A 27,068-nucleotide genomic window follows, 5' to 3' on the forward strand; every position below is an offset into this window, starting at 1 on the left:
ACTTTTGTGAAGATTAGTGGTATTTATTATTTTAATCTAATGTGGAATTGATGCAATTTGTTACCAAAACCAGGGAGCTGATTGTTGACTTCAAGAAGGGAAAAATCAGATCTAACCATATAACATTGCAGCACAGAAACAGGCCAGTTTGGCCCTTCTAGTCCATGCTGAACACCTTTTCTCATCTAGTCCCATTGACCTGCACCCAGCCCATAACCCTCCATACCTCTCTCGTCCATATTCCTATCCAACTTTTCCTTAAATATTCAAATCAAGCCTGTGTCTACCACTTTTGCCAGAAGCTCATTCCACTCTCCCACCACCCTCTGAGTGAAGTAATTCCCCCTCAGATTTCCCCTATACTTTTTCCTCCTTCAATCTCAAAGCATGTCCTTTTGTTTGAAACTCCCCCACTCTCAATCAAAAAAGCCTGTCCACATTATTCTATCTGTCCCCCTCATAATTTTAAATACCTCTATCAAATCACCCTTCAATCTTCTATGCTCCAGGGAATAGTGTCCAAGCCTGTTTAACCTTTCCCTGTAATTCAAACCCTGAAACCTAGGCAACATTCTTGTAAATCTTCCTATAATTCAGCGACCAAAACTGCACACAATATTCCAAATTTGGCCTCACCAATGCCGTATACAACTTCAACATGATATCCCAACTCCTATACTCAATACTCTGATTTATGAAGGCCAAGATACCAATGCTTTCTTCACTACCCTATCTACATGTGACTCCACTTTCAGGGAATTATGTACCCTAAATCCCTTTGTTCTACTGCACTCCTCAATTGTATGACCTTTGCTGACTTGTCCTACCAAAATGTAGCACTATTAAACTCCATCTGCCATCCTTCAGCACACTCTTCTAACTGTCCTATATCCCACTGCAAGCTTTGAAAACCTTCACTGTCCACAACACTACCAATCTTCGTATCATCTGCATACTTACTAATTAATTTACCACCCTATCATCTAGATCATTAATATTTATGACAAACAACAATGGACCTAGTACTGATCCCTGAGGCACTCCACTAGTCACTGGCCTCCAATTTGACAAACAGTTTTCTACCCCTACTCTCTGACATCTCCCATCCAACCATTGTTGAGTCCATTTCACTACTTCAACATTAATACCTAACGCTTGAACCTTCCTAACTAACCTCTTATGCAGAACCTTTTCGAAGGCCTTACTAAAGTCCATATAGTCCACAGCCTTCCCCTCATCAACCTTCTTAGTAACCTCCTCGAAAAACTCAAGATTTGTTAAACTTGATCTACCACACACAAAACCATGTTGACTAATCCTAATCAATCCCTGTCTATCCAAATTATTGTATATGCCATCTCTAAGAACACTCTCCATTAATTTACCTGCCACCAACATCAGTCTCGCAGGCCTATAATTTTGGGGCCTTTTTTTTTAAACAGTGGAACAACATGAGCCACCCTCCAATCCTTCGGCACCTGCCCCGTAGCTAATGACATTTTAAATATTTCTGTCAAAGCCTCCATTATTTGTACACTAACCTCCACCAAGGTTCCAAGGAATATCTTGTCAGGACTCGGAGATGTATCCACCTTGATTCTCTTTAAAATAGCCAGTGCTACCTTATTAATCTGTATATTTTCCATGACCCTGTAGCGAGGCACGACTACAGAACGAGAGAAGAACGACACAGAAGCAGGTGTAAGTGAAGTCCAGACTGATTCATTGATCTCCCCAGCCCTGATTTTATAGACCCAACTTCCAGCCTCTGGGCTCAGTATTCCCACCACTGCAGGTGGATATGATGTCATCGGTGAGCTGGCCTTTGATTGGCCATGGGTCTTGCCCTGCAAGCTCCTGGCAAAGGCTTTCCATGCTCACAGTGTTGGTCCGCCATTTTGAGTGCCAGTTCGCTTACCAGATAGCAGACTGCTACACTACACCCCCTTCCCCCAAGAATTGACAATACGGACACTGTCGTCTTTAGTTGTGATCCACCTTTGCTTGGGCGGCCTGCCACTGTGACGTGGTGGCAGGCACCCAGGTGTGCTGGTTTGAGGCAGTCAACAGTAAATCACTTCTTTCGTGCCTTTGTTCAGCACACATGTTGACCCATTGTGCCTGATCACCTTGTACAGTCCTTCATATGGTCATGTAACAGTGCCTGGTGTGCTCCCCTGCGTACTTGCAGGCCCTCAAGTCCTTGGGGATGGAAGTTTTTGTTTGCCCATGCTGTGAGGGTGGCACTGGGGCCAGGGTACCCAGTCTTTCCTTGAGCTTCTCCTGGGTTGCTGTGGGTGGCTGATCTGGGTCTTTAGTACCGGGCACAAATGACCAAAGGTGCGCTGTACACTAGCTCTGCTGCTGAGGCATTTAGGTATTCTTTGAGGACTATACGGATCCCCAACAGGACCCACAGAAGCTCAACTGTCCAGTTGTGACCCTTGAGCCGAGCCATCAGTGCTGCTTTTAGGTGTCTATGGGATGGCTCCACCAGCTCGTTTATTTGGGGGTGGTATGGTGGAGCTGCATCCCTAGTAGGTTTGCCAGCACTGTCCGCAGGCTTGAGGTGAACTGTGCATCTCTATCTGGTTGTAAGTTTGGGACTCCAAACCCTTCCACCCAAGTGTTTATCAGGGCTCTGATGCAGACCTCCATTGCTGTCTCTGTCTTTGAGACAGCATCTGGCCATCTTATGAAGCGATTGACTATTGTCAATAGGTATCGTGCCCCACGGGACACATGGCAGTGTTCTCACAATGTCTACGTGTATGTGGCTGAACCTTCGTGTTGGATCAAATTACTGGGGGTGGGGGCAGTGCCTTGTGTGCTGTTGGACTCTTGACGTCTGGCACATTTGTGTAGGTTCTGGCCACACTGGCTAAACTGCTTCTGGCGATTATGCCACATGAACCTGCTGGCTATCATGCGAACGGTTGTCCCGATGGCTGGGTATGGCAAGTTGTGTACCGCATCAAAGATGTCTCCTCCAGTCTGCAGGTACTATGGGGCGGGGGTGGCCGGTGGATACATCGCAGAGGAGTTCTGTGTTATCTGGACCTACCAGGATGTCTTCCAGGTGGGAGTCCTGACACCACGGTCCTATATGCTGATATCTCTGGGTCCGCCTGCTACACTTCTGCCAGGTTGCATAGTCTGTCCCCTGGGATAGGGTCTGTATGCTTTGCACTGTTGGTCATGATAAAACATCAACCATCATATTGGTTTTCTTGGCTATGTGCTCGATTTCAATGGTAAATTCTGACACTTATGACAGGTGCCTCTGCTGCCAAGCTGACCATGGGTTCAACACTTTATTAAATGCAAAAGTTTACGGTCCATAAAGACTTTGAATTGTCTTCCTTCCAGAAAGTAATGGAAGTGTTGGACCGCGAGGTACAAAGGAGCTGTATTTCAGCTCGGGTGGTTGAAGGTGCCTGCTGAAAAAAGCCAGAAGCTGCCATTGTCTCAACTAACTAATCTCCAACTGCCGTGCTGGATGCATCCACCTTGAGGGCTGTCAGGGCATCTGTTCTGGGGTGCACCAGCAATGTGACGTTGCCCAGTGCCTCTTTCGCCTTCCTTGTCCCAGGTGATTTCTTTCTTCTTCCTGCCATTAATGTGAAAAGGGGCACATGATGTGGGCCACTGCTGGTATGAAATCGTGGTAGAAGTTGATCATACCGGCGAATTCTTTTAGACTCTTCATCATGTGAGGTTTGGTGAAGTGCCTGATGGCCTCTACCTTCTCCGGCAATGGTGTTGCTCCAAGCCTGTTAATCTTGTGGCCCTGGAAGTCTATGGTTTCGAGCCTGAGCTGGCATTTGGCTGGTGCTTGAAATGTAATTGATTACCGCTCAAGAAGGTTCTTGTTGGTTTTCAGAGAGATTTGTTGCTGGTTCCTTCAGATCAGCCACTTCAGTGTCTTGGTGAAGAAACTTGCCCCATCAGGGTTTTCCAGATGATAACCTCTTTCTTTCAGGTCACCACAGAGTTCCTTTTTGTTTCCCTTATTTCAAGTGAAACATTATGCAGCCAGCCATCTCCTCTTGTATGGAGCACAAGGGCTTTGACCAGGCTGCACTAAGAACTCGTAGCCTGTTTTCAAAATGGAGTTTTTCCACAAACTTGCCAGATTGTCCTGTTCCAATCCCAGTTGCTGCTGCTGAACTGTAGAACTGAATTTTTCTCTCTCTCTCTCTCTCTCTCACACTCAGAGAAAACCACATGACCCTCTTAGAACAGCCAACTGCACTCAGACAGACTGTGGCACCGGACCTAATTTTCCAAGTTCATTCATCTGTTGCTTTCCAAAACAATAATCCATTACTTCACAGCATGTCCAATTAACACCTACTTGTGAAGTCCTTATAGGCACTCTTCAAAGTTATTGCAAAGTCACTCGGAGCCTGAACTGTCTGGCTTGAGCAGAGTTCTGGCATTTTAAATGAGGTCTGTTTTGAAGTGTTTGTATGTGACCTACACTAAAAAAAACCTGCCACAATTTATCTCCTTTTAAAACATACAATATAATCTGTCACTATCACAGGTAGGTACCAGGATGGTGATTGATCATAAGGGATGAGTGGCTAAGGGAGTCACAGTGGAAGTGATCTCAATGAAAAGCAAGGAGGGAAATGGAAGAAAGGGGAAGATGTTCAGGAATATTTTGTTTTGTGTAACTCATTGATATCTAAAAATTATTACATTTGTGTTGCGTGCAAAGTTATTGGGCATCACTCCTCAATCCATTAACTCTGCAGTCCACCTCTAGTGTTATAACTTGCTCATTGTTTTCCAATACTATCATCATTTGCTTTACAACTATTCAGTCTTTAAATAGCTATATAAAAATACCATGAAGTTCTAGATATCCTTCGCACTAACCTTTATTTTTATAAAATTTAACTCAACTGGTTTAAATTAACATTTCATTGATCCATAATTTTCAGTATAGCAGTAAACTGTATTTGTTCATCTTGATGTCCAAAGAAAGACTGGACATAAGTGTTTCTTGTGAGAACTCAACTTGGAGCTGGCTGCTTTGGCCTTGAGATTCTGCAGGGATCCAAGGGCAATAAAATAAAAACTGTGATCAACTTTGGGATTTTAATTTTCACAAAATCCAGGCCATTATGTATTTCTTCTCTCCTTATTTCATGTGATCTATGCTTGGCTGTGCTGCATATAGTCTTTGATGCTTACTGCATTGGTTTTCATAAAATTACACATTTAATGAATATTTGAGGAGAAATTTCAGTTTACTTTTGTCATTAAAGTTTATAGTGTGCTTTTATTTGAAAAATTAAAGTAAGAGTATGACACTTAATTTGATTTTTTTTTTAAAAACACCATGTTTTTTTCTTTAGACAAGCTGCAGTTTTGTTTAAGTTCTGGTATATTATCTGCATTGTTGCTGGTGTTCAAGATGACCAAGCTGATTTGAAAAATCCCTCCATGTCCCACCCATACAACATACTGCAGGAAAACATTTAAAATGTTTCCAATTAATGTAATATTTAAATATACTATAAAGTTAAGGCATGGTCACAGGTCCTTCTGGCCCATAATCCTGCACTGCCCAGTTACACAAATGTGGCCAATTAACCGACTAACCCATAAATCTTTGGAGTGCTCTCGGAAACTGGAGCACCCAAAGGAAACCCATACAGTCACAGGGAGAATGCTTGGAAGTTGGGTTGGTCCAGATTCTTGGGCAGTACTTTTAAAATTCAAATTTATGGAGAATAAAGAAGAGACGAACAGGTAAATTTTGATTTGTTTATTAACAAAACATTTTTTTTCAAATAAAATACCAAGAGCAAAAAAAATTATTCACTCGTTTCTGTGACTTCTGTGCATCTGTGGCACTTATGCATTCATGCACACAAATTTAAAAAGTTTGAGAGTTTCCGAAAAGTCCAGATTCTTGGGTGGTCTGGATTTCTGGCATCAGGATTTGGACTTTTACTGTACAAACTCCTGACAGACTCCTTCCTTGTATTAGTGGCAGGCATGGGAGTGCCCTTGTCCATATTATTTTTAAATGTAGATTGAAGAAACCAGTATTGTTCTACTGCAATCAATTGTCATTGCTACCATCCCCAAAGGTAAACACCATATTGCAGGGTGACCAAAGTGCTGCTCACTTCTTTGACATGTATCATGTGGCTAGCAAAAATATGTTGTTGGAGGAGATACCAGTGCTCCTAATGCTACCCTGGGTTGCTTGGAATCAATGCAGCCAGACTAGGGGGTTCCGGGATGGCCATAGCCTTGGCTCCGTGACAAGGAGAGGGAACAGGGAATGGGCACTGGAGTAATCCCTGCAGAGAAGCAGAGCGAGCAAACCTGAGTCAGATCCTCCTTGCTTGGGCCAAGCCACACCACAGCAGAACAAATGTGGGTTATTTGGTGGGAGGGTCCGATAAAGCTGAGCATCCTCTGCAGGGGTCGGAAAGCCAGGGCTGGGCAGGATAGCTCCGATGGGGCATGGCCTGCCCCAGAGGCAGGGAGTCTGTTTAGGGAGTCTGAGTGGGGGGGAAGCAAGATGACAGAGATGGGGAAGAGAGGCTGGAGAAGGTCCTCATTGCAGACCTCCTCCAGGCACTGCCATGACAGAGCTGGAGTTGGCTGCATCATTGAAAGTTCTGTCAGAGGTCAGGCAGCATGAGGTTAGACTGTCCTATATCCCAGTCTCTGCTCCCAGCAGCTCCTTCCCCATCTTGCCAGTGACGGGAAAGAGGAGAGCGGAGGGTGGGACAGGGAGCAGCAGAGCTGTAGGTCCCTTGGCCTCGCCCTGCCACAGGAGGCAGCTTTGCATCAAGTTGCTTCCTGCATCATACACTCGGCCATGTACACTGCAATGGTGCAGGTATCTGCAGAGACCAGTGGCAGCAGTGTTCCTGAAGAGAACACATCAGAAGCAAGAGGAGGAGTCATTCAATTAGCCTGCTCCCACATTCACTGAGATCGCAGCTGATCTGCCTTTCCCCCATAACCCTTAATTCCCCCTATGATGCAAAAATCTATATTACTGTATCTTAAATATATTTAATGAGACAGCTTCTAGAGCTTCTTTAGGCAGAGATTGGCACAGAAAATCAGTCAGGATTTAAAAATATTTGGCAGCTATATGTGTACTTTTTTGATTATTGAAACTAATACAAATTAGTGGTTTAAAAATGACTTGCATGAATAAGCATTATTACATATTAACTTAATATTCATAAGAAATTTTTGTTACAAAATATGCATGTAAGAGTAAAAATGTAAGCCATTTTTTTCATGTCTTGCAGCTCTCAAACATCAGATGGAGGGACATTACCCGCCTAATCATACTCAGTGGCTACATGATGTCATGTCATGTTTACACTTAGAGAAGATTAGCTGCTCAATTTCCAATTTGAATTCAAATTTTCAAACACTGTGGGGATCCTTTTTTAATTAATTTTATAATCTTTGATTTGTTATAAAGGTAGAAGTGTTGACTAATGAAGCTGTTTGGCCAAAATAAATTTATCACTGATAAGAATTCTGTCTTATTTTGGCCAAACAGCTTCATTCTTGATAGTGGAATAAAATAATGTATTATCAATATAATCTGTTTGATTAAAATGTGGAGTACCTTAGATGAAATGATATGATTTAAGTGTAATGTTCTTTTCTTTGGCTTGGCTTCGCGGACGAAGATTTATGGAGGGGGTAAAAAGTCCACGTCAGCTGCAGGCTCGTTTGTGGCTGACAAGTCCGATGCGGGACAGGCAGACACGATTGCAGCGGTTGCAAGGGAAAATTGGTTGGTTGGGGTTGGGTGTTGGGTTTTTCCTCCTTTGCCTTTTGTCAGAGAGGTGGGCTCTGCGGTCTTCTTCAAAGGAGGTTGCTGCCCGCCAAACTGTGAGGCGCCAAGATGCACGGTTTGAGGCGTTATCAGCCCACTGGGGTGGTCAATGTGGCAGGCACCAAGAGATTTCTTTAGGCAGTCCTTGTACCTTTTCTTTGGTGCACCTCTGTCACGGTGGCCAGTGGAGAGCTCGCCATATAACACGATCTTGGGAAGGCGATGGTCCTCCATTCTGGAGACATGACCCATCCAGCGCAGCTGGATCTTCAGCAGCGTGGACTCGATGCTGTCGACCTCTGCCATCTCGAGTACTTTGACGTTAGGGGTGTAAGCGCTCCAATGGATGTTGAGGATGGAGCGGAGACAACGCTGGTGGAAGCGTTCTAGGAGCCGTAGGTGGTGCCGGTAGAGGACCCATGATTCGGAGCCGAACAGGAGTGTGGGTATGACAACGGCTCTGTATACGCTTATCTTTGTGAGGTTTTTCAGTTGGTTGTTTTTCCAGACTCTTTTGTGTAGTCTTCCAAAGGCGCTATTTGCCTTGGCGAGTCTGTTGTCTATCTCATTGTCGATCCTTGCATCTGATGAAATGGTGCAGCCAAGATAGGTAAACTGGTTGACCGTTTTGAGTTTTGTGTGCCCGATGGAGATGTGGGGGGGCTGGTAGTCATGGTGGGGAGCTGGCTGATGGAGGACCTCAGTTTTCTTCAGGCTGACTTCCAGGCCAAACATTTTGGCAGTTAATTTTATAATCTTTGATTTGTTATAAAGGTAGAAGTGTTGACTAATGAAGCTGTTTGGCCAAAATAAATTTATCACTGATAAGAATTCTGTCTTATTTTGGCCAAACAGCTTCATTCTTGATAGTGGAATAAAATAATGTATTATCAATATAATCTGTTTGATTAAAATGTGGAGTACCTTAGATGAAATGATATGATTTAAGTGTAATGTATCCTTTTAAATTTTAACATACCTGTACATCCATATGTACTCTGTATTGTTCGATGCGAAATTTCAATGTTAATAAAAATATTGAAAAGAAAAATTTTATGACATGCACCTGGAAGTGTTTCATTCTGAAAATAACAGAATGGTAAATGCACTGTTTTGTTTTGTTTACTTTCTCAGTATTGAAATTCATAGCCAAGCCCTTCTTTGGAACTTCCATTGAAAACATTTTTTGCACTTTTTTTAGATAGTTCATCCAGCTTGTGTTTTTGTTAGAATAATTTGATTTTTCTCTGCACAAATTTATACCTGTTAATAGAACATCATATATGCCTATTGACATTACAAATATTAAAAATCGTTTTAAGCTTCAAGTCTTGAGTCTTGAACAGGCTTAAAGACAATTCCTTCCAATGATCATTTCTTTAAGCCTGTTCATGTTAACAATAACATAATTTGAGTGATTATGGTGAAGGTGGAAAGGATATGTAAATGCAAGACAGAAGTCAAGACTTGAAGGTTAAAACAATTTTTCATGTTTGTAATGTCAACAGGCATATACGATCTTTTAACAGTCCCAAGGTTCCTAAACGGATTCCTCCACAGTGCACTCGTGCTGCTCTTGCTCTTTCTCGTTGTAATCCTATGCTCTGTTGTGGCTCTGTTTCATTGTATGGTTGTATTTAGTACAGTTGACTTGCTTGCCGTTCACAGAAGAACCCTTCTCACTACCAGGTATAATGCGACAATACGTTTGAAACTTCATATTGGCATGCAAACTGTTCCAATACAGAGCCAATGTTATTGTCACTGTAATTCAAGTCTCATACTTTCTCAGTGCCAGAGTAGACCTCGCTTTTAACTTCTCACTGAAGTGAAGGTTGGAAGGACTCTTTTCAACTTTAAATTTCCTTCACTTCAGCATCAAGGTCAATCTGATCTGAGTCTTTGAGCTGCAATATACAGACAATATTTGCTTATGTGAACATTTGAAGATAGGAATAAGTCACTGTTGATGTGTTCGCTGACATGTATGAGAGAATTAATCTTGCACTAAAAGCAGCAACAAACTAAAAGTCCTGTACTATTCTTCACATCAGAGCGCGTGGATGACATGACCCTGGAAAATGTGAGGTACTATTACATTTCTAAGAGCCCAAATCTGAGCAAAGACAGATGTCCTTGATAAATTTATCATTTCAACTTTTGGCTATGGGGGGGAAAAAAAATTTGAAGATGAAGAGCTCAAACCTAGAAGAAGACTGAAAGCAGTATATCTCCTTCTTATGTACATTTCAGAGATTGAGACCATCTGCAGTACACATGCCAAACTACTAAAATGTATAATCCTGTCTCCACAAAATCTTCCAAATCCACTTGCAAGATCAGCAAGCAAAGTTCAACAGGGCAACTTCCCCACCTTTAACTATTCACCTGGCTTCAACGGCCAGGCCATGATGCTCCTATGTCTGCCAGCAGACTTGTGCAATTGGCACTGTATTCCGAGCTCTATCACGGTAGAGATTACCAAAAGGCAAAATACATTTCTCAAAACCTGCTGAAAAATATGTAATGTCCTTACCCTCTATTGCAATTCCTCAGCCCTTACCTTCTCAAAGTGGAGAAGCCCCTGGGATTGAATAAGGAGCCTAGAGGCTCTTGTTGGAAGCAAGGGGAAGCCAAGTGACAAAAGCATAATTGTTATCCATTCAAGCACCATTACTTGCAGAGTCTGAAGATCCCACGTTTTCTTCATTAGAAATATTTCTCGACTCCAAGAAGCTGTCTCGGAAGACATTACCAATTTGAAATGCAACTTCATAGAATAATTCTATTGTACATTATACATTTTGATATAAAAATGCCCCATTTCAATTAAAATTTATGCTTGATCATCATTCTTTTGTATAAATCAGTACAGAAAATGGTCCATTGTGAATGTTTTTGTGGGAATATTTTAATTTATTGGCTGTTCCATGGTGGATTTTTTTTCTGACTAGGATGATCAATAATTATGTATGTGGCAGTGTACTAATGAAATTATTCTTTGCTCATTTACAGGAATGGGTGACAGCAACTGATATCAAAGTGACCTTGAATAGGTTGAACACCTTTGGGGATGAGGTCTTTAATGACCCAAAAGTTCTGAAGTCCTACTATTATGCAATTTCAGACTTTGCAGTTGGAGGAAGGTACTTTTTTTTCCCCTCTCTTTATTGCTGACATTTTTTTTAAAGCTGCAGGTAAACTGTTGTATAAAGCAAGGGCATAAAAAGAATTGAAATTTAATGCGAGCAACCTGCAAGTTGTGAAAGAGTAGGCATGTAGTTAATATAGCATAGGAACAGGACTTTCTGCACCAAATATAATTGCAAATTAAACTAAATCTCTGCAGTTTGCAAATGAATATGTTCCTCTATTTCCTGGAGTTGTTCCTCTTAAACACAGCTTCCATGACAACTCGTGGCAGCCCATTCCAGGCATCACTTTGTATTTTAAAAAAGAATTTGCTCATTTTCTTTAAATTCTACATTCTTCCCCACCCTCCTCCTTAATTGCTGTCCTCCAGCATTTAACATATATACCATGGGGGAAAAAAATCATTCTGACCATCTACTTGTCTGTTTCTCATAAGTTTGGTCTCCTCTCAGACTCCAGGCAAAAGAACCTTTTATTGCTCATACCCTCTAATCTGGTAAAGTCTTTACCATGCACTTTCTAAAGACAACCCATTCTGTCAGAATTGTACGCAGAAGTGAAGCATAACCAAAGTTTTACATCTCCACATCTGGCCTCCTTGCTCGTGTATTCCAATATTATTTGCAGTATTTTGTAATATCTTGCATCATTTTAGGGTTATATTATGATCATCTTTTTTCTTCCTGTGAAAGAAATGTAAGTGAACATCAAGTAAAACTGAAATTTACATCAGTAGTTTAACACTCCTTTGCAGGAATCTTTAGATCCACGATTCTTGGAAATTCTTTGGGAAGCTAAATCTATTAAAGACTATTTAAAATGCAAAATTTTTAAAAGCTCATTACAGGAAGAGTGTGAGTAAATTGGCACTTAATATATTAAACTTTCAAAGGAAATACATGTGCTTATAGATGGATTTGCTTTGGTTATACTCTGCACTGTTTTGGCAGTTCGTGGTTGAATTTGGCTTTTATTGTGATGCACTTGCATGTGAACTTGGGAGTGAAAGGATTATTGGAAATGATGATGAGTATTTGCAGAATTCAAGATCTTTATTCCCAATTTCTCATATATGCAAGCCATTTGAAGGATATTGAAGAAATGGCAGTATGTCTGAAGGCAAAGGGTTTTTTTTTGTTTCTGCTAGGAGAAGTTAATTGTACTAGAGAAAATAATAAAACTGAATAATTGCAATTCAGATGGTATAATGATTATTTGCAGCCAAACCCTTCATTAATAATTAGTTTGCGGGAAAATTATTAGTTGTACATGTTAATTTGGAACATCCAATGAAGTTCTGTTTTTTAAAAAAAAGCAAGGATGTTTCAAGTATTAGTCAGTATTGAATGACATTGTAATGTTCAGAGATAACAATCTGGGTCAAAACTATGGATAGGTGGTAAAATATGAATGAAAACAAACATCAGCATTAATTTGTTGAAAGCAACCCCTCTTAAGATGACCTGACTAACGTTTGCAAAGTTAAAGGGATGAGTTCATAGTTTGGCATGGACTTTTAAAAGAAGATTTATCAAGATTCACATGAAGACATTGTTAGCAAAATTGAAGTGCATGAGTTTAAAGGAACAAGAAGTGTTTAAAAACAGAAACAAGAGAGTAGAAGTGAACGCTTTATTTTCAGACTTGAGGGAAGAATGCAGTGGTGGTATGCCTTTGTGCCTAATACTACAGCCCCATTCTTAATTATTGATGGATATTAGTAAAAGGGCAGAATTTCCGAATTTGTAGATGAAGGGCATGCAAGAGCCAAAATGTGTGCAAAATGTCAGCATCCCGGGATTCTTATGCTGGGCATGGCCATCTTGATTCCCTGTGCAGATGCTCGAGTCTTCAGTTGGCGCATGCGCAATAGGTTCAAGTGTTGGAGTTCGGATGGCGCATGAATGATAGTTAAGGGCGTAAATTCAATATCGTCAGGGCGCTTAACTCACACACACGCCAACCGAACACCAATACGTGAATCCATCGCACATACGCCAACCGAAGACTCGTGTATACACACAGGAATCAAAATGGCCGTGCCCAGCCTACAGATCCCGGGACACTGACTAACAAGGTAAGCATGGACCAGAATGTGGAAAGATTCGTCATGGTCGATTGACAAATGCAGGAAGCTTTAAGTTGTTATTGTCAAATCTGAGATGAAAAAAAGATTTGATTTATATTAAAAAAAAAAGTGCTTTAAGACTTCTGTATTCCACGTGCGTGGGCAAAATTCCGACATTTCCACTTTGAGATACAACCAGTCTTCGGTCCCAATTACGGTCATAAACTGGGGAGTACCTGTATATGGTAAATTGAACTTTAAATAGTTCCTTTAAATAAATTATTTCTGCTTCACTTTGAGTTGTTAAGAAACAAGTCTTGATCTGTTTACAGGCTCTTAACTGCTTATGCATTTCAATTGATTTGATGTATTTTGAGTTAGCATTATTAATTCGTGTGTAACATTGACATGCACTGTTCTAAAAAGTTTGCTTACTTTCAGGTTCTTCGTATTGTAATTTCTCATCCGTTCAGGAAGTCATAAAATCCATGGAAATTTGGCTGTGTGGATAAAAAATTGGCTTGCAGGTAGAAAGCAGGCAGTAGTAGTGGAAGGAAAGTATTCTGTCTGGAGGTTGGTGACTAGTTGAATACCACAAGGATCTGTTCTGGGATCCCTGCTCTTTGTGTAAGTTTGCAGATGAAACAAAGGTTGGAGGAGCTGTGGATGGAGCTGAAGGTTGTCGAAGATTACAAGAGGATATAGACAGGATGCTGATTTGGGCAGAGAAATGGCAGAATGAGTTCAATCTGGATCAGTGTGAGGTGATGAATTTTGGAAGGATAAACCAGAAGGCTGAGCACAGGGTTAATGGTTGGTTACTTAAGAGTGTGGATGAACAGAGGGAATTTGGGGTTCAAATCCATATATCCTTCAAGCTTGCTGCACAGGTTGATAGGATAGTTGAGAAGGCCTATGGGATGCTGGGCTTCATTAATAGGGGGATTGAGTTCAGCAGTAGAGAGGTCATGTTGCAACTCTAGACCACACTTACTGTGTTCAGTTTTGGTCGCCTCATTACAGGAAGAATGTGGAAGCTATGGACAAGGTGCAGAGGAGATTAACCAGGATGTTACCTGGATTGGAAAATAAGTCTTATGAGGCAAGGTTAGCAGAGCAGGGACTTTTCTCTTCGGAGCATAGAAAGATGAGAGGAGACATAATAGAGATCTTCAAGATTATGAGAGGTATAGATAAAATTTGTGATGTACAATAAAATTTGCTCAAAATTTATGTGGGAAAGAAAAATAAACAAACACAAGTTTTATATTCCATCTCCTGTTTCTTAACACATGCACAATGGTGTGGCTTCACATTATAAAAATGATGATTTGGCCCATTTTTAGGATCGTAAGCCCCCATACCATACCTTCCTCCACCCATCTCTATAATGCAGGGATCATTTGTGCAACTATGGAGTTTTGCATTGCATGTTGCCATCAAGATTTCTGCCATCAAAGTCCTTGAAGGCTAAAAATAACATATCAGAAGAACTACTCTTGAATTACTGGAATTAAGAAATTGGAGAAAAGTTTATCCCCATGTCTGGATGACTCAACCTTCCTTGGGCTCAAGATGCATTCACTTTATCCACTCAATAATGGTTGGGGGTGGGAAGGAAATCACATTTTAAAACTTATTTGGAAAATAATTAGTCTTCTTGTTTCCAATTGAATTGCTTCAAGTTCAAAACAGCATAAAAAGACCCTCAGTGAGTGGTTTTTTGAAGAATGTTAATTTTACCAAACTTGCATTTAGTGGGTGAATAAATCAGTGCATGGTTCACTGATGTTGGAACAGATTTCCCCTGCTGTCCCCCTCCCTCCCCCACTCTCCCACCACTGGCCCAGCTTATCCATGCCAAATGACATGCCCTCGTGTTTTAGTCTCCCTTGCCTGCATAAAGCCCACACCTCTCCAAGGCCCACCCATCTATGTAGTTATCAAAATGTTCCTTAAAGAAAGCCAGCATACCTGCCTTCACCATTTTGGCAGCTTGTTCCATGCACCTACCACCCTCTGAGTGAGAGAGTTGTCCTCTCACTCCTCTTCTCAATCCTACCTCCATCACTTTTTTGTTATTCCCTCTTGTCTTGGATTCTCCTTCTCTAGGAAATAGACTCATGATTCACCTTATCTATGCCCCTAATCATTTTATAGATATTAATAACATCCCTTCCAAACTGCCTGTGTTCTAAGGAAATCAAACCTAGTTTTTCCATTTCTCACGATAATTCAACTTCCCTAACCCTGGCAACAATAACATAAGCGTCTTCTAAAACCTGTCCAACTATAAAATCCGTTTTTATCCTTCCTGCAGATAAGTGACAAAAACTGCACACAATATACTAAGTCTGGCCTTACCAATATCCTGTATTACTTCAACACGACGACCCAAAACTTGTATCCCATGCTGCAACTGATGTCGTTCTTGTTCTCTCTCTCTCTCTCTCTCTCTCTCTCTCTCTCTCTCTCTCTCTCTCTCATTTATTTATTTGCCTTTTTTAACTTTTTAATGAGCTTTGTATCTGCACATTTTAGCTTGCTGCTGTTAACAAAGCAAGTCCTATCTGGGTTTGATTTACCCAAATGCAGCAGATCACACTTCTCTGAGTTGAATTGCACCTGTTATTCTTGAGCCTGTTTCCTCAGCCAATCTAAATTCTGTCAAATCTATACAATCTTCTTCATTGTCCACCATTAGCACATGTTATCGTGTCATCAACAAACTTGCTCAATTGTCTCAAGCATAGTTTTTTTAAATAATTCATATATTGTACATGTATATTAAATGTATATTTGCTACACATTAACGTATATGCATAGGGTCGATTGTATATGTATATAAATCCATTTCAAGATTGCAAAATATGTACACAATAACTACACTAAAAGCAGTTTAAAAAAAGGAAAATAAATAGCCAGTCGATCACAGCTGTCCACCATCCATTAAAGAGACAATTCTTTCCTGTTTCTAGGTTCCTGGTGAACTTTAATTCTCCAATTTCTATTTGTTACCTTGCCAATTGCTCACATTTAGTAATCCAAAATAAATAGTTTATTTTCAGGTCTTGGTGTAATTTTATGCTGTTTTATATGGAGAAGCATGTGGCCTCTTGACAATAGAAATGGCATTTATAGTGGCAAAAGTCAAAAACTTCCTCATTGTTTCCCCTCAACTTTTGGATTCAAAAGGAACAAGATTCCATAATGGGTCTCCAAAACCCACTCAACTACAATGTTGAGCTGCAAATTTACAAATTTATTTTAATATCTTGAACCAGTCCATTGGTCAACGCTGATTCCTTAATAATTTGTCAGCTACTGTAGCATTTCTTGAAGCCAAAAATAAGATTTATTTTTAGATAATGTTAATTAAATACAACTAAACTATTAGAACTAATGATGGTAGTAGCAATACTGCCACTGTTATCAATCCAATCATTATTTTTATTGGAAACATCAACATTGTAACCAAAAACAGATCATTGGAATAACAAATTAATAAATTAAACGCTAACACTTCTGATTTGATCATTTTGCGTGCAATACTGAAATGTGCTGAGGACACACAGCATCGGAGAAAGCAAAGGGTAACCAATGTTTCACACATGGGCATTTCATTACCTGTGTTAAGGGGTCAGGCCTGAAACATTGGTGACCCTTTGATTCCTATTTCACCTGCTGAGTTTCCCAGCACGATTCTGTGTTGCACTCAGTCCCAGCATCTGCAGACTTTATTGTTTAAATTAATTATTTTAAAAAATGATGCTGCTCCTCTCATTGGCCATCTGATCTTTTTGGGATTTTTTCCACATTTCTTCATTACCCTCTTTTCTTTTATGCCATCAACCCATGTTTATTTTGTCCTTGCCTGTGAAGCACCTATTGTACTCTCCTCCCCTTCACCCCATTTCTTCATCCTAGAACTTGTTTCTTTCTCACTTTTTCTAATTCTGAATTCATAGAGCAATAATCATAGCTATTCCTTTCTCTATAAATTCTGAGTATTTCCATCATTTCCTGTCTTCATGTACAAAAATGCATCAACCTCATCCTGACAATAGAGGTCACCTAATGTGATATTTATTGAGGAGATTTGGTGTTGATTATTTTTATTACCTCTTTCGTTGTGATTTTTCAGCCTGATCTCATTGCTATTGTATGGAATTTTGACATCTTGCAAAGAATACACTTGGAGCTTGCAAACACTTAGGTGAAAAGCAAAGGAATCTTGAAGAAAATGGAAAAGTACAAAAGGATGCCAAATAGGTTTGCCCCTCAGAAATTCAATATCAGCTCAGCATTTCAAATATAGGGTTATATTTTTATTACAACTTAGATTTCAATAGCACAAGTGAGGACCTGGTGAAAGTAGACTGGGAGCAGATGCTTGTAGGTAAAAAAGACATCTGGCATGTAATAGCCTTCTAAAAGTGAGCTGGGATTTCAGGACTGATATATTCTGGAAAGGATGAAAGTCAAAGACATCTTTGATGTCAACATTAGGGAACCTCGTATGACAAAGGATGTTGAAGATTGATCAGAAAAAATGGACAGGTATAGACAACTGGAATCAAGTGAATCGTCCGACGAATATTGAGAGTATAGGAGAAAACTAGGAGAATCTCAGCAATTAAGATTCCGGAAAAGGTGGTTGCAGCAAGGTCAATTTTATCATTTAAGAAAAGGTTGGATAAGTGCATGGATGTGAAGGCATTGGAGGATTATGTGCAGGGAGTAAGTGGGACTAGAGGAGATCACTTAAATCAGTATGGATTAGAGGGGCCAAGATGACCTGTTTCAGTACTGTAATTGTTATATGGTTATATAAAACTGTAGTGGCAGCTACACTACTCCTGAAAGAACATGCACAACCATATGGGTTGAGCTCAGTGAGCTGACTAGTTTATTGCAGGCTGCTGGGCTGTACTTTTACTCCCAGCGCAGACCTGGCTGAGAACCGTGCTGGAGGGCGCCGACGTCGTATGGTCCCCCACCGCAGGCTCCTGAGCCCCGTGCTGGGAGAAAGGGAACACCCCCGACGCCGCCATTTTGGCCGGCTGCCCCGCCGCGTGGGTTATAAGCGGGGCCGGTTCGCCTGCCTAGTGGTGAGCTGCCACACAGACACCCCCCCCAGAACCCCCGACGCCGCCATTTTGGCCGGCTGCCCCGCCGCGTGGGTTATAAGCGGGGCCGGTTCGCCTGCCTAGTGGTGAGCTGCCACACAGACACCCCCCCCCAGAACCGGCGTCAAAGTCATTTTTCGCCTCGCTTCTTGGGCTAGGCTACGACCACGGGCTCAGTGGGATCGAGGTGCGCTGGCTTCAGCCTGTCCACGGTAAACAGCTCGAACATGGAGCTGGAATGCTGTACGGCCCCTTGTACGGTCACTGCAGAGGTGCCGAGGTCAGGCCCCATGGAACAAAAACGTACTCCGTGGAAAGCAGATTGCTGGAAACGTGAGACGGGTGGGTGCCATGCCTGGGCGGCGGTGGGGATTCGAATGAGTCCAAGCGTGCCCTGAGGTGAGGAAGTAGTTCGTGCGGCGACTGCTGGGGATTGTGAGGTGCGTGGACGAACTCACCAGGTAGTGCCAGCGGCACACCGTAGACCAGCTCAGCAGATGACGCCTGCAGATCTTCCTTGGGAGTGGAGCGGATGCCCAGAAGCACCCAAGGTAGTTCGTTCACCCAGTTGGGACTGGTGAGGCAGGCCATGAACGTCGACTTAAGGTGGCAGTGCAGACGTTCGACCAGCCCATTGGCCTGCGGGTGGTAGGCCGTGGTGCGGTGTAGCTGGATCCCCAACCTGTTGGAAAGCTGTGCCCAGAGCGCAGATGTGATCTGGGCGCCTCGATCGCTGGTGAAGTGACCTGGGATGCCGAACTGGGTGACCCAACCATGCGACAGTGCTCGGGAGCAGGAGTTGGTGGAGGCATCTGGCATCGGGATCGCCTCAGGCCAGTGAATGGTGCGGTCCACCATTGTAAACAGGTAATAGTTGCCACGGAAAGGGTCCGACAATGTCCACGTAAATGTGGCTGAACCGTTCTCGGACGTGCTCGAACTCCTGTATGGGCGCCCTGGTGTGCCTGTGCACCTTGGACGTCTGGCAATGGGTGCTTGTTCTGGCCCAGTCCGCGATCTGCTTCCGCAGCCCATGCCATACAAACCGTTCTGCCACTATCCGGACAGTGAAAGGTCATGGATGTGATGGAAGACCTGCCTGTGCCACTGCTGGGGAACCACTGGTCGTGGAGTGCCCATGGAGATATCGCACAGGATGGTACCTTTGCCACTCGGAGTCGGGATGGCGGTCTTGAAGGCCCTCGTCTCCTCATCAGACTTCTGGTCCCGGGCGAGCTGGTCGAAGTCGAGGCCGGGCGTCAGCTCACAGATGGCCGGTCGCGAAAATGCATCGGTAACCACATTGTCCTTCCCCGCCTTGTGCCGAATGTCGGTGGTAAACCTCAACATGAAGGAGAGGTGACGCTGCTGGTGGGCCAACCAGGGATCCTTTGCCATCGTGAGCACCTGGGTGAGGGGTTTGTGGTCGGAGAAGATGGTAAAGGTCCTCGCCTTCAAAAAATAGTAGAAATACGGCACCGCCAGGTACATGCCCAGTAACTTGCGGTCGAAGGCACTATACTTGCGTTCCGGCGGGCAGAGCAGGCGGCTGAAGAATGCCAGCGACTTCCAATGTCCATTCATCTGCTGCTCCAGGACGCACCATCGGCTGTGGCAGAGGCATTGACAGAGAGTGCCATATGCAAATCGGTGTGCGGGTGGTCCAGCATGGTAGCCTTCGTGAGGGCGTCCTTGGTGTCCTCGAATGTGGTGCAGGCTTTTGGGTTCCAAGTGAGCGTTTTGTGCTTGGCTGCGATGAGGGCGAATAGCGGCTACATGATGCGTGCAGCTCCAGGATGAAGCGGTTGTAAAAGTTTACCATACTCGCCAACTCCTGCAGCCCCTTGAGGCTGTCCGGGCGTGGGAACTCCCTGATAGCGGCGACCTTCGCAGCGGTGGGCATGGCTCCTTCGGCCATGATGGTATGGCCCAGGAACTGCATGGATTCTTTCCAGAAATGGCACTTTGCCGGGTTGATGGTAAGGTTGAAATCGGCCAGTCGGGAGAAAAGGGCACGTAGGTAGGCCTTGTGTTGCGCCTGGTCCTTGCTGGCGACAAGGATGTCGTCCAAATAAATAAAGACTAAATCCAAGTCCCTGCCCACAGAGTCCATGAGGCGCTGGAAGTTCTGAGCGGCGTTCTTGAGCCTGAACGGAATGCGCAGGAATTCAAACAAGCCAAAGGGGGTGATGATGGCCGTCTTGGGTATGTCCTCAGGGTTCACCAGGATCTGGTGATATCCGCGCACCAGGTCAACCTTGGAGAAAACCCTCCCACCGTGCAGGTTGGCTGTAAAATCTTGAATGTGAGGGATGGGGTAATGGTCAGGAACTGTTGCCTCGTGAGCCATCGATAGTCTCCGCAGGGACGCCAGCCGCCGGAGGCTTTCACGATCAGGTGAAGCCGCGAGGCCCACGGGCTGTCAGACCGCCGAATGATCCCCAGTTCCAACAGGTGCGAAAACACTCCTTCGCCACCTGGAGCCGGCATGCCTTGGCGTGAATTGGTGGGCCCTGGGTGGGGATGTGCGGAGAACTGTGGCTTGAGAAATGTTGGAAACTCGTCTAGGATTCGCTGGAGCTTGTCTCTGGGCATGCTGATCGTGGCCATCTGCGGTTGCTCCGAGCGGGAGGCATCGAGGCGAATGGCCTGGAATGTACAGGCGTCCACCAGGTGCCTCCCTCGAATGTCCACCAGAAGCCCGTGTGCGAGGATGAAGTCTGCTCCCAGGATGGAAGTCAGGAGGGACGAGACGATGAACCTCCACGCGAAATTCCGTTGGCCGATCTGGAAGTGGGCTGTCTTGTCTCCATACGTCCGGATTGTTGTGTTGGCCACACGGAAGGGAGGTCCACGAGGTCGGTTCCTGGACTCGATGGCCATGGCCAGGATGATGCTGATCTGGGCTCCAGTTCAGTGAGGAACTGCCAGCCGCTGACTGAGTCCCATAGGTAGAGGAGGCTATGTCCTTGGCCAGCCGCCGCAGCCATTAATAGCGGCTGGCCTGGTCGTTTCCCTGGAATGAGCAGGGCTGACAACACTTCCGAGCCTTGGGTCCCCAGAGCTGGTGGTAGAAGCAGAGGCCTGGAGCGGATGCTGTGGCCTTAGTTATGCTCTTGGGGGCCCTTGCAGGGGCTGGATGCTCTATCACAGCACTAGGGGCAGGCTTAGCATGGTCGCGCCTGTGAATCGTAACCTGCTGGACCAGTGAGCCCTCCGGGAATTGTGCAAGCCATAGCTCTTTGGGCCTTCTGGGTGGTCTTTCTCAGGTCGGTGAAGCTCTCCTGGACCAGCAGCGGCCGTATGTCCCCGGGCATATGGTCGAGGAAAATGCGCTCGAAGAGTGGGCAGTTGGTGTGCTCACCCATGACCGTGAGCATCTTGTCCATCAGCTCCATCGGGGACCTGTCCCCCAGGGTGTCGAGGCGCAGCATACGAGTGGCACGCTGGTGTCTGGATAGTCTGAGGGATCCGGTAAGCACTCGCTTGATGGTCTCGTATTTGTCTTCGGCGGGTGGGTTCTGAATGAGGTGTAGCGCGCGTTTGGCGGTGGCCTGGTCCAGGGCAACAACCACATGGTAGAATTTGGTCATGTCGGACAAAATCTGGCAAGGTGAAACTGAGCCTCCGCGTGGCCGAACCAGGTCTCCAGCTCCTGAACCCAGAATTCAGGCAATTTCACAGCTATAGCGCTGATCCCAGGCTCACTCATGATGGGTTCAAAGACATTTGAACCAGTCGGGGTCACCAATTGTAGCGGCAGCTACACTGCTCCTGCAATAACACACATAACCAGAAGCCCGTGTGCGAGGATGAAGTCTGCACCCAGTGAGTAGACTAGTTTATTGCAGGCTGCTGGGCTGTTCTTATACTCCCAGCCCAGACCTGGCTGAGAACGAGGACGCTGACGTCACCCGGGTGTCACATGGTCCCCCAACGTGGGGTTCTGAGCCCCGTGCTGGGAGAAAGGGAACACCCCCGACAGCGCCATTTTGGCTGGCTGCCCCACCGCGTGGCTTACAAGCGGGGCCAGTTCGCCTGCCTGATGGTGAACCGCCACAAAACATTCTTTCAGTATATTATGGGAATGAGGGCAGCTAGAAAAAGTGAGTGCCTTTGGGAACCTAACAGTAATCAAAGTGATGAGCTGGGGAATAAAAGTGAGGTATTCATCAAGGAGGGTAATGTGAAAGATAGGCGTTCAGGGCAGTTTTCATTGATATCTGGGCATGTCATTTTTAAGAAGGATGCATCAGGGTTGATTAAATCACTATGTCTGGATGAGATTTTTCCTAGGATGCTTTAGGAAACCAGGGAGAATATAGTTGGCCAAATAATAAGCAGCTGCAGCTGACGTGGACATTACCCCTCCATAAATCTTTGTCCGCGAAGCCAAGCCAAAGAAGGAGGAACTCTGCACTGGAAAAACTCAGCAGGTCACGCATTGTCTCGAGCAAGCAAAACGTAACCAACATTTTGGGCCTGATTCCTTTGACTAGAATCTGGAAAAACAGGAAAACACTGTTAGTAACTTTTTACTTCCTGCGTGACCTGTTGTGTTTCTCCAGCACTTTTATGTATTGCAATTGACCCCAGCATCTACAGATTTTCTTGTTTAATTCTGCACCTGCATCCTTGAGGCACTTTTTTCAAGAATATAAACACCCACTTCAGAAGTTATTAGAATAACCAATGTTATAATGATATCCTACTCTTTTGATTAGTTAGTGAAGGAAAATGTGTTATATCTCTGTACAAGGACTGCCTAAAGAAATCTCTTGGTGCCTGCCACATTGAGCACTGCCAGTGGGCTGATCTCGCCTCCAACCGTGTATCTTGGCGCCTCACCGTTCGGCGGGCAGCAACCTCCTTTGAAGAAGACCGCAGAGCCCACCTCACTGACAAAAGACAAAGGAGGAAAAACCCAACACCCAACCCCAACCAACCAATTTTCCCTTGCAACCGTGTCTGCCTGTCCCGCATCGGACTTGTCAGCCACAAACGAGCCTGCAGCTGACGTGGACATTACCCCTCCATAACTCTTTGTCCGCGAAGCCAAGCCAAAGAAGAAATATATTTCCTGTGTTATTCAACTAGTTCTGAGTTTCACTTAAGGAAATGTTAAGCTTTCATCTCAGAAGTACTGGTAATTGATGTTCAAAATAGAGTGCCCTGCACAGTGTTTATTCCTTTATTTTCCCCTGTGCTCCACAGTTTTAAATTTGTGATCAAACAATTCACATGTCATTTAAATGCACATTCAAGATTAAATTTAAACATACAGCATGCTAACAGGCCATTTCAGCCCATGAGCCCGTGCCGCCCAATTACACCTAATTAACGGTGGAGGAAACCTGTGCCCCTGTGGAAAACCCATCCAGATATGGGGAGAATGTATCAACTCCTGACAGTACAGGATTCAACCCCAAGTCCCAATCACTGGTGCTGTAAAGGTGTTGCACAAACCACACCACACTTATTTATATGCCACTTTTTATACCTAGTCCCCTCATTTCAGTGCACCATAATGTTTAGGACATTGGGCTTCACAGGTGTTTGTGATTACTTGGTTATGTTTAATTGCTTCATTGGTGCTGGTATAAGAGAGCTAGGCTTGATTCTCAGCCTTTGATCAACTTTGGAGTCTGTAGTTGCTTTTTTTCAAAATGAGGACCAGAGTTGTGCCAATGAAAGTCAAAGAAGACATTATGAGGCTGAAAAACACGAATAAAAGAGTAAGAGATATTGCCCAAACCTTAGGATTACCAAAATCAACAGTTTGGAACATCATTAAGAAGAGATACGCACTAATGAGCTCAGTAATCGCAAATGGGCAAGTATTTCAATGAAGACCTCCACTGCTGATGACAGAAGATTTCTTATCATAATGAAGAAAAATCCCCAAACATATGTCCAACAGATCAGAAACACTCTTCAGAAGGCTGGTGTAGATATGTCAATGACTACTCTCCACAAAAGACTTCATGAACAGAAATAAAGAAGCTACGATGCAAAGGTGGTATGCTTTAGTTCTTGGGAAGTTCCTTTCTGGATTCACACTTTGCTCTTGCCATTCACTCTGATACTGGTCAGTCTTGGTCTCATCTGTCCACAAGACCATTTTCCAGAATTCTTCAGGCTTTTTTAAATATTTCTTGACAAACTGTAATCTGGCCTTCCTTTCTGTGGCTAACTAGTGGCATCTTGCAGTGTAGCCTTTGTATTTCTGTTTGAAATCTTCTGAGGACAGTAATCATTGATATATCCACATCTACCTCCTGAAGAATGTTTCTGATTTGTCAGACATAACGTTTGGAGACCTTTTCTTCATTATGATGAGAATTCTTCTGTAATTAGTTGTGGAGATCTTTCTTGGAATACTTGCCCATTTGTAATTACTGAATTCATTAGGGCGTATTTCTTCTTAATGATGTTCCAAACTGTTGATTTTGGTAATCCCGATGTTTGGACATTGTCTCTTACTCTTTTATTCATGTTTTTCAGCCTCATAATGGCTTCTTTAACTTTCATTGGCACAACTCTGGTCCTCATGTTGAAAAATGGTGACTATAGGCTCCAAAGGTGATTGAATGTTTAGAAGCAAGCCTAGCTTGCACAAATTAAGCAATTAAGCAGACCTGAATACTCACAAAACACCTGTGAAGCCAAATATTCCGAACATTATGATGCCCTGAAATGAGTGGACAATTTATAATAAGTGTGGTAATTTCCATAGGATCAAACCAAAATGCATACAAATAATCTTGAATAAAATCTGGAGTGAGGACTTTAATTACATGTGAATTGTTTAATTACAAATTTAAAACTGTGGAGGACAGGGACCAAAAAGGTGTCTTTGTCCCAAACATCATGGAGAGCACATTTTTATTAATGGGAAATAGGCACAAGGAATCAATGAAATATTAGTAATGATTATTTGTATTTCACTTTAAAGAGTAGACAATATAATTTCAGACCTTGAGTAAAATAAGTCTCCAATTTTTGCATAAAGATACGAGAGATTCGATGGATGCTAAGCATTCATCTTTATGATGATTTAAGTAACTTTGTTATTTTTTGTTTTTTATTCTTACAGAGACATGATACTGAGAATAAATATTGCTGGGAACAGGGAATTGTAAAGTTCATCCATAGAACTGGAATTATAATAATTTTGTCAGGATCTTAGAAAGTTTTAAGCGTTACAGATTGAATAACAAGCATTCAACATTATCAGATGGTTTTGTAGCATCAATATGGTAATGTGGTTCTCTGATCAATGGTTGCAGTGATAAAGTAAGGACCAGGTTCGTTCTGAAATTGGTCATTGGTTTAGAAATGTGAGAATATCAATATGTTGACATATAAAATAGGAGAAAATTTAGCAGAAGTTTATTTATAATTGGGATTTAAAATTGGTAACTGGTGAGAGAGAAGCACCCTTGGTTAAACACTTGATAAAAATCTGGACAAAGTTGAATGATGAAATTGGTTCAAAGGGTAGTATCTCTCCTTAAAAACCTCTATCTCAAAACAATCTTATCCCTTTTACAAAGGATAATCAATTTGTAAATATTTGGTTCCATAATAGAATTAGAACAGTGGAAGATTGTTTTGAACAAGGTCAATTGATGTCATTTCAGCAATTAAGAAATAAGTATGGAATATCACGAAATACACTTTTTTTGTTATTTACAACTGAGAGGATACGTAGGAGAAAAGTTAGGTACTAGTATGATGTTACTGATTTGCAGTGAGATGGAGGTTCTTATTAGGAAAGGTTGTACCAAAAAATTTATTTCTGTAATGTACCTCTCGCTATAGGCAGGTACCACAAAAAAGGGACTTCATAAGCCAAGACCGAAAGGGGAGGAGGATTTGAATATTGTGATTGGTGAGAAAAGATCGGCTGAACTCTGCCATGATTTTATGTCAAATATCATTAATGTTAGATATAGTTTAGTTCAATACAATTATTTATATCAATTATACTTGACACCTCAAAATTGCATAAAAATGTGGTGGTGAGATAGATACCTTCTTACATTCTACGTGGCCATGTTCTAAGGTTAGACCTTTTTGGGAAGATCTGGTAAAGTTTTTGGGACAGATTAAAGGTATTGCTTTTCTACAAAATACAGATATATTTTTATTGGGGAATATAGAAGGAACAAGATCTACATTAAAATTATTATTTCACCAAATTAAGTTTGTTAAAATTGCTTTAGTGGTGGCACAAAAGTGTATTGCTGTGACTTAGAAGCTGGATGTTCATATAGGTATGGAAAGACGGTAATCGGAGATACAAAGCTCTATCCCCTTGGAGAAAATTGCTTACAACTTGAAAAATAAATATTTTATTGCACAGATTTGGAGTCGAAAATGATTTTAAAAATTAGTGCTAAATATATGAGTGCTTCCGGTCTCTTTAGTCCTGTATTTATCTTCTTCCCTAAAGCTATATATTTGTATCAATGCTGTGTGATCCCAGTGTGCAAGCCAATCCTCTGTGAAATCCAGACTGATGCTATTTTCATTTTTGGGTTTTCTTTTTATTTTTTTCCTAATTAATCATGTTATATTTACAGTATTTTATTGTGGGGAGGAGAGATGGTTTGAGGGAGGGTTATAATTTCCATGTGGTTATTCTATTTGCTGTTTTACTCAAGACCTACTTATATTAATTGTATAAATGGCATGGTTGGAAACTTTAAATAAAGTATTCAAAAAAGAAAACATGTTAGAATGTCATTCAGCCTTGAGTTTCACTGTATTCCAAAATGTATGTTGTAAATAAGGGTTTTGAAGGTGTTGTAGGAGGGGGAAGCGAGAACAGAACTACACGCTGTTCGTTTTCAAAAAAGCCCACACTGTGCAT

The 27,068-nt window shown here is 42.8% G+C and overlaps 1 protein-coding gene across 2 annotated transcripts in view; it reads left to right on the forward strand.

Annotated features, from left to right (window-relative positions):
- The window catches only part of lamc1 (laminin, gamma 1), a 192,152-nt gene that overhangs the window by 70,357 nt on the left and 94,727 nt on the right, over window positions 1–27,068 (forward strand). For both annotated transcript variants that reach the window (XM_069938200.1, XM_069938198.1), the window contains exon 3: window positions 10,856–10,986. In XM_069938200.1, the coding sequence (XP_069794301.1) occupies window positions 10,856–10,986 (131 nt within the window). The remainder of the gene's footprint in view (window positions 1–10,855; window positions 10,987–27,068) is intronic.

This window comes from Narcine bancroftii, chromosome 5 (assembly GCF_036971445.1).
Source record: "Narcine bancroftii isolate sNarBan1 chromosome 5, sNarBan1.hap1, whole genome shotgun sequence".
Lineage (NCBI taxonomy): Eukaryota > Metazoa > Chordata > Chondrichthyes > Torpediniformes > Narcinidae > Narcine > Narcine bancroftii.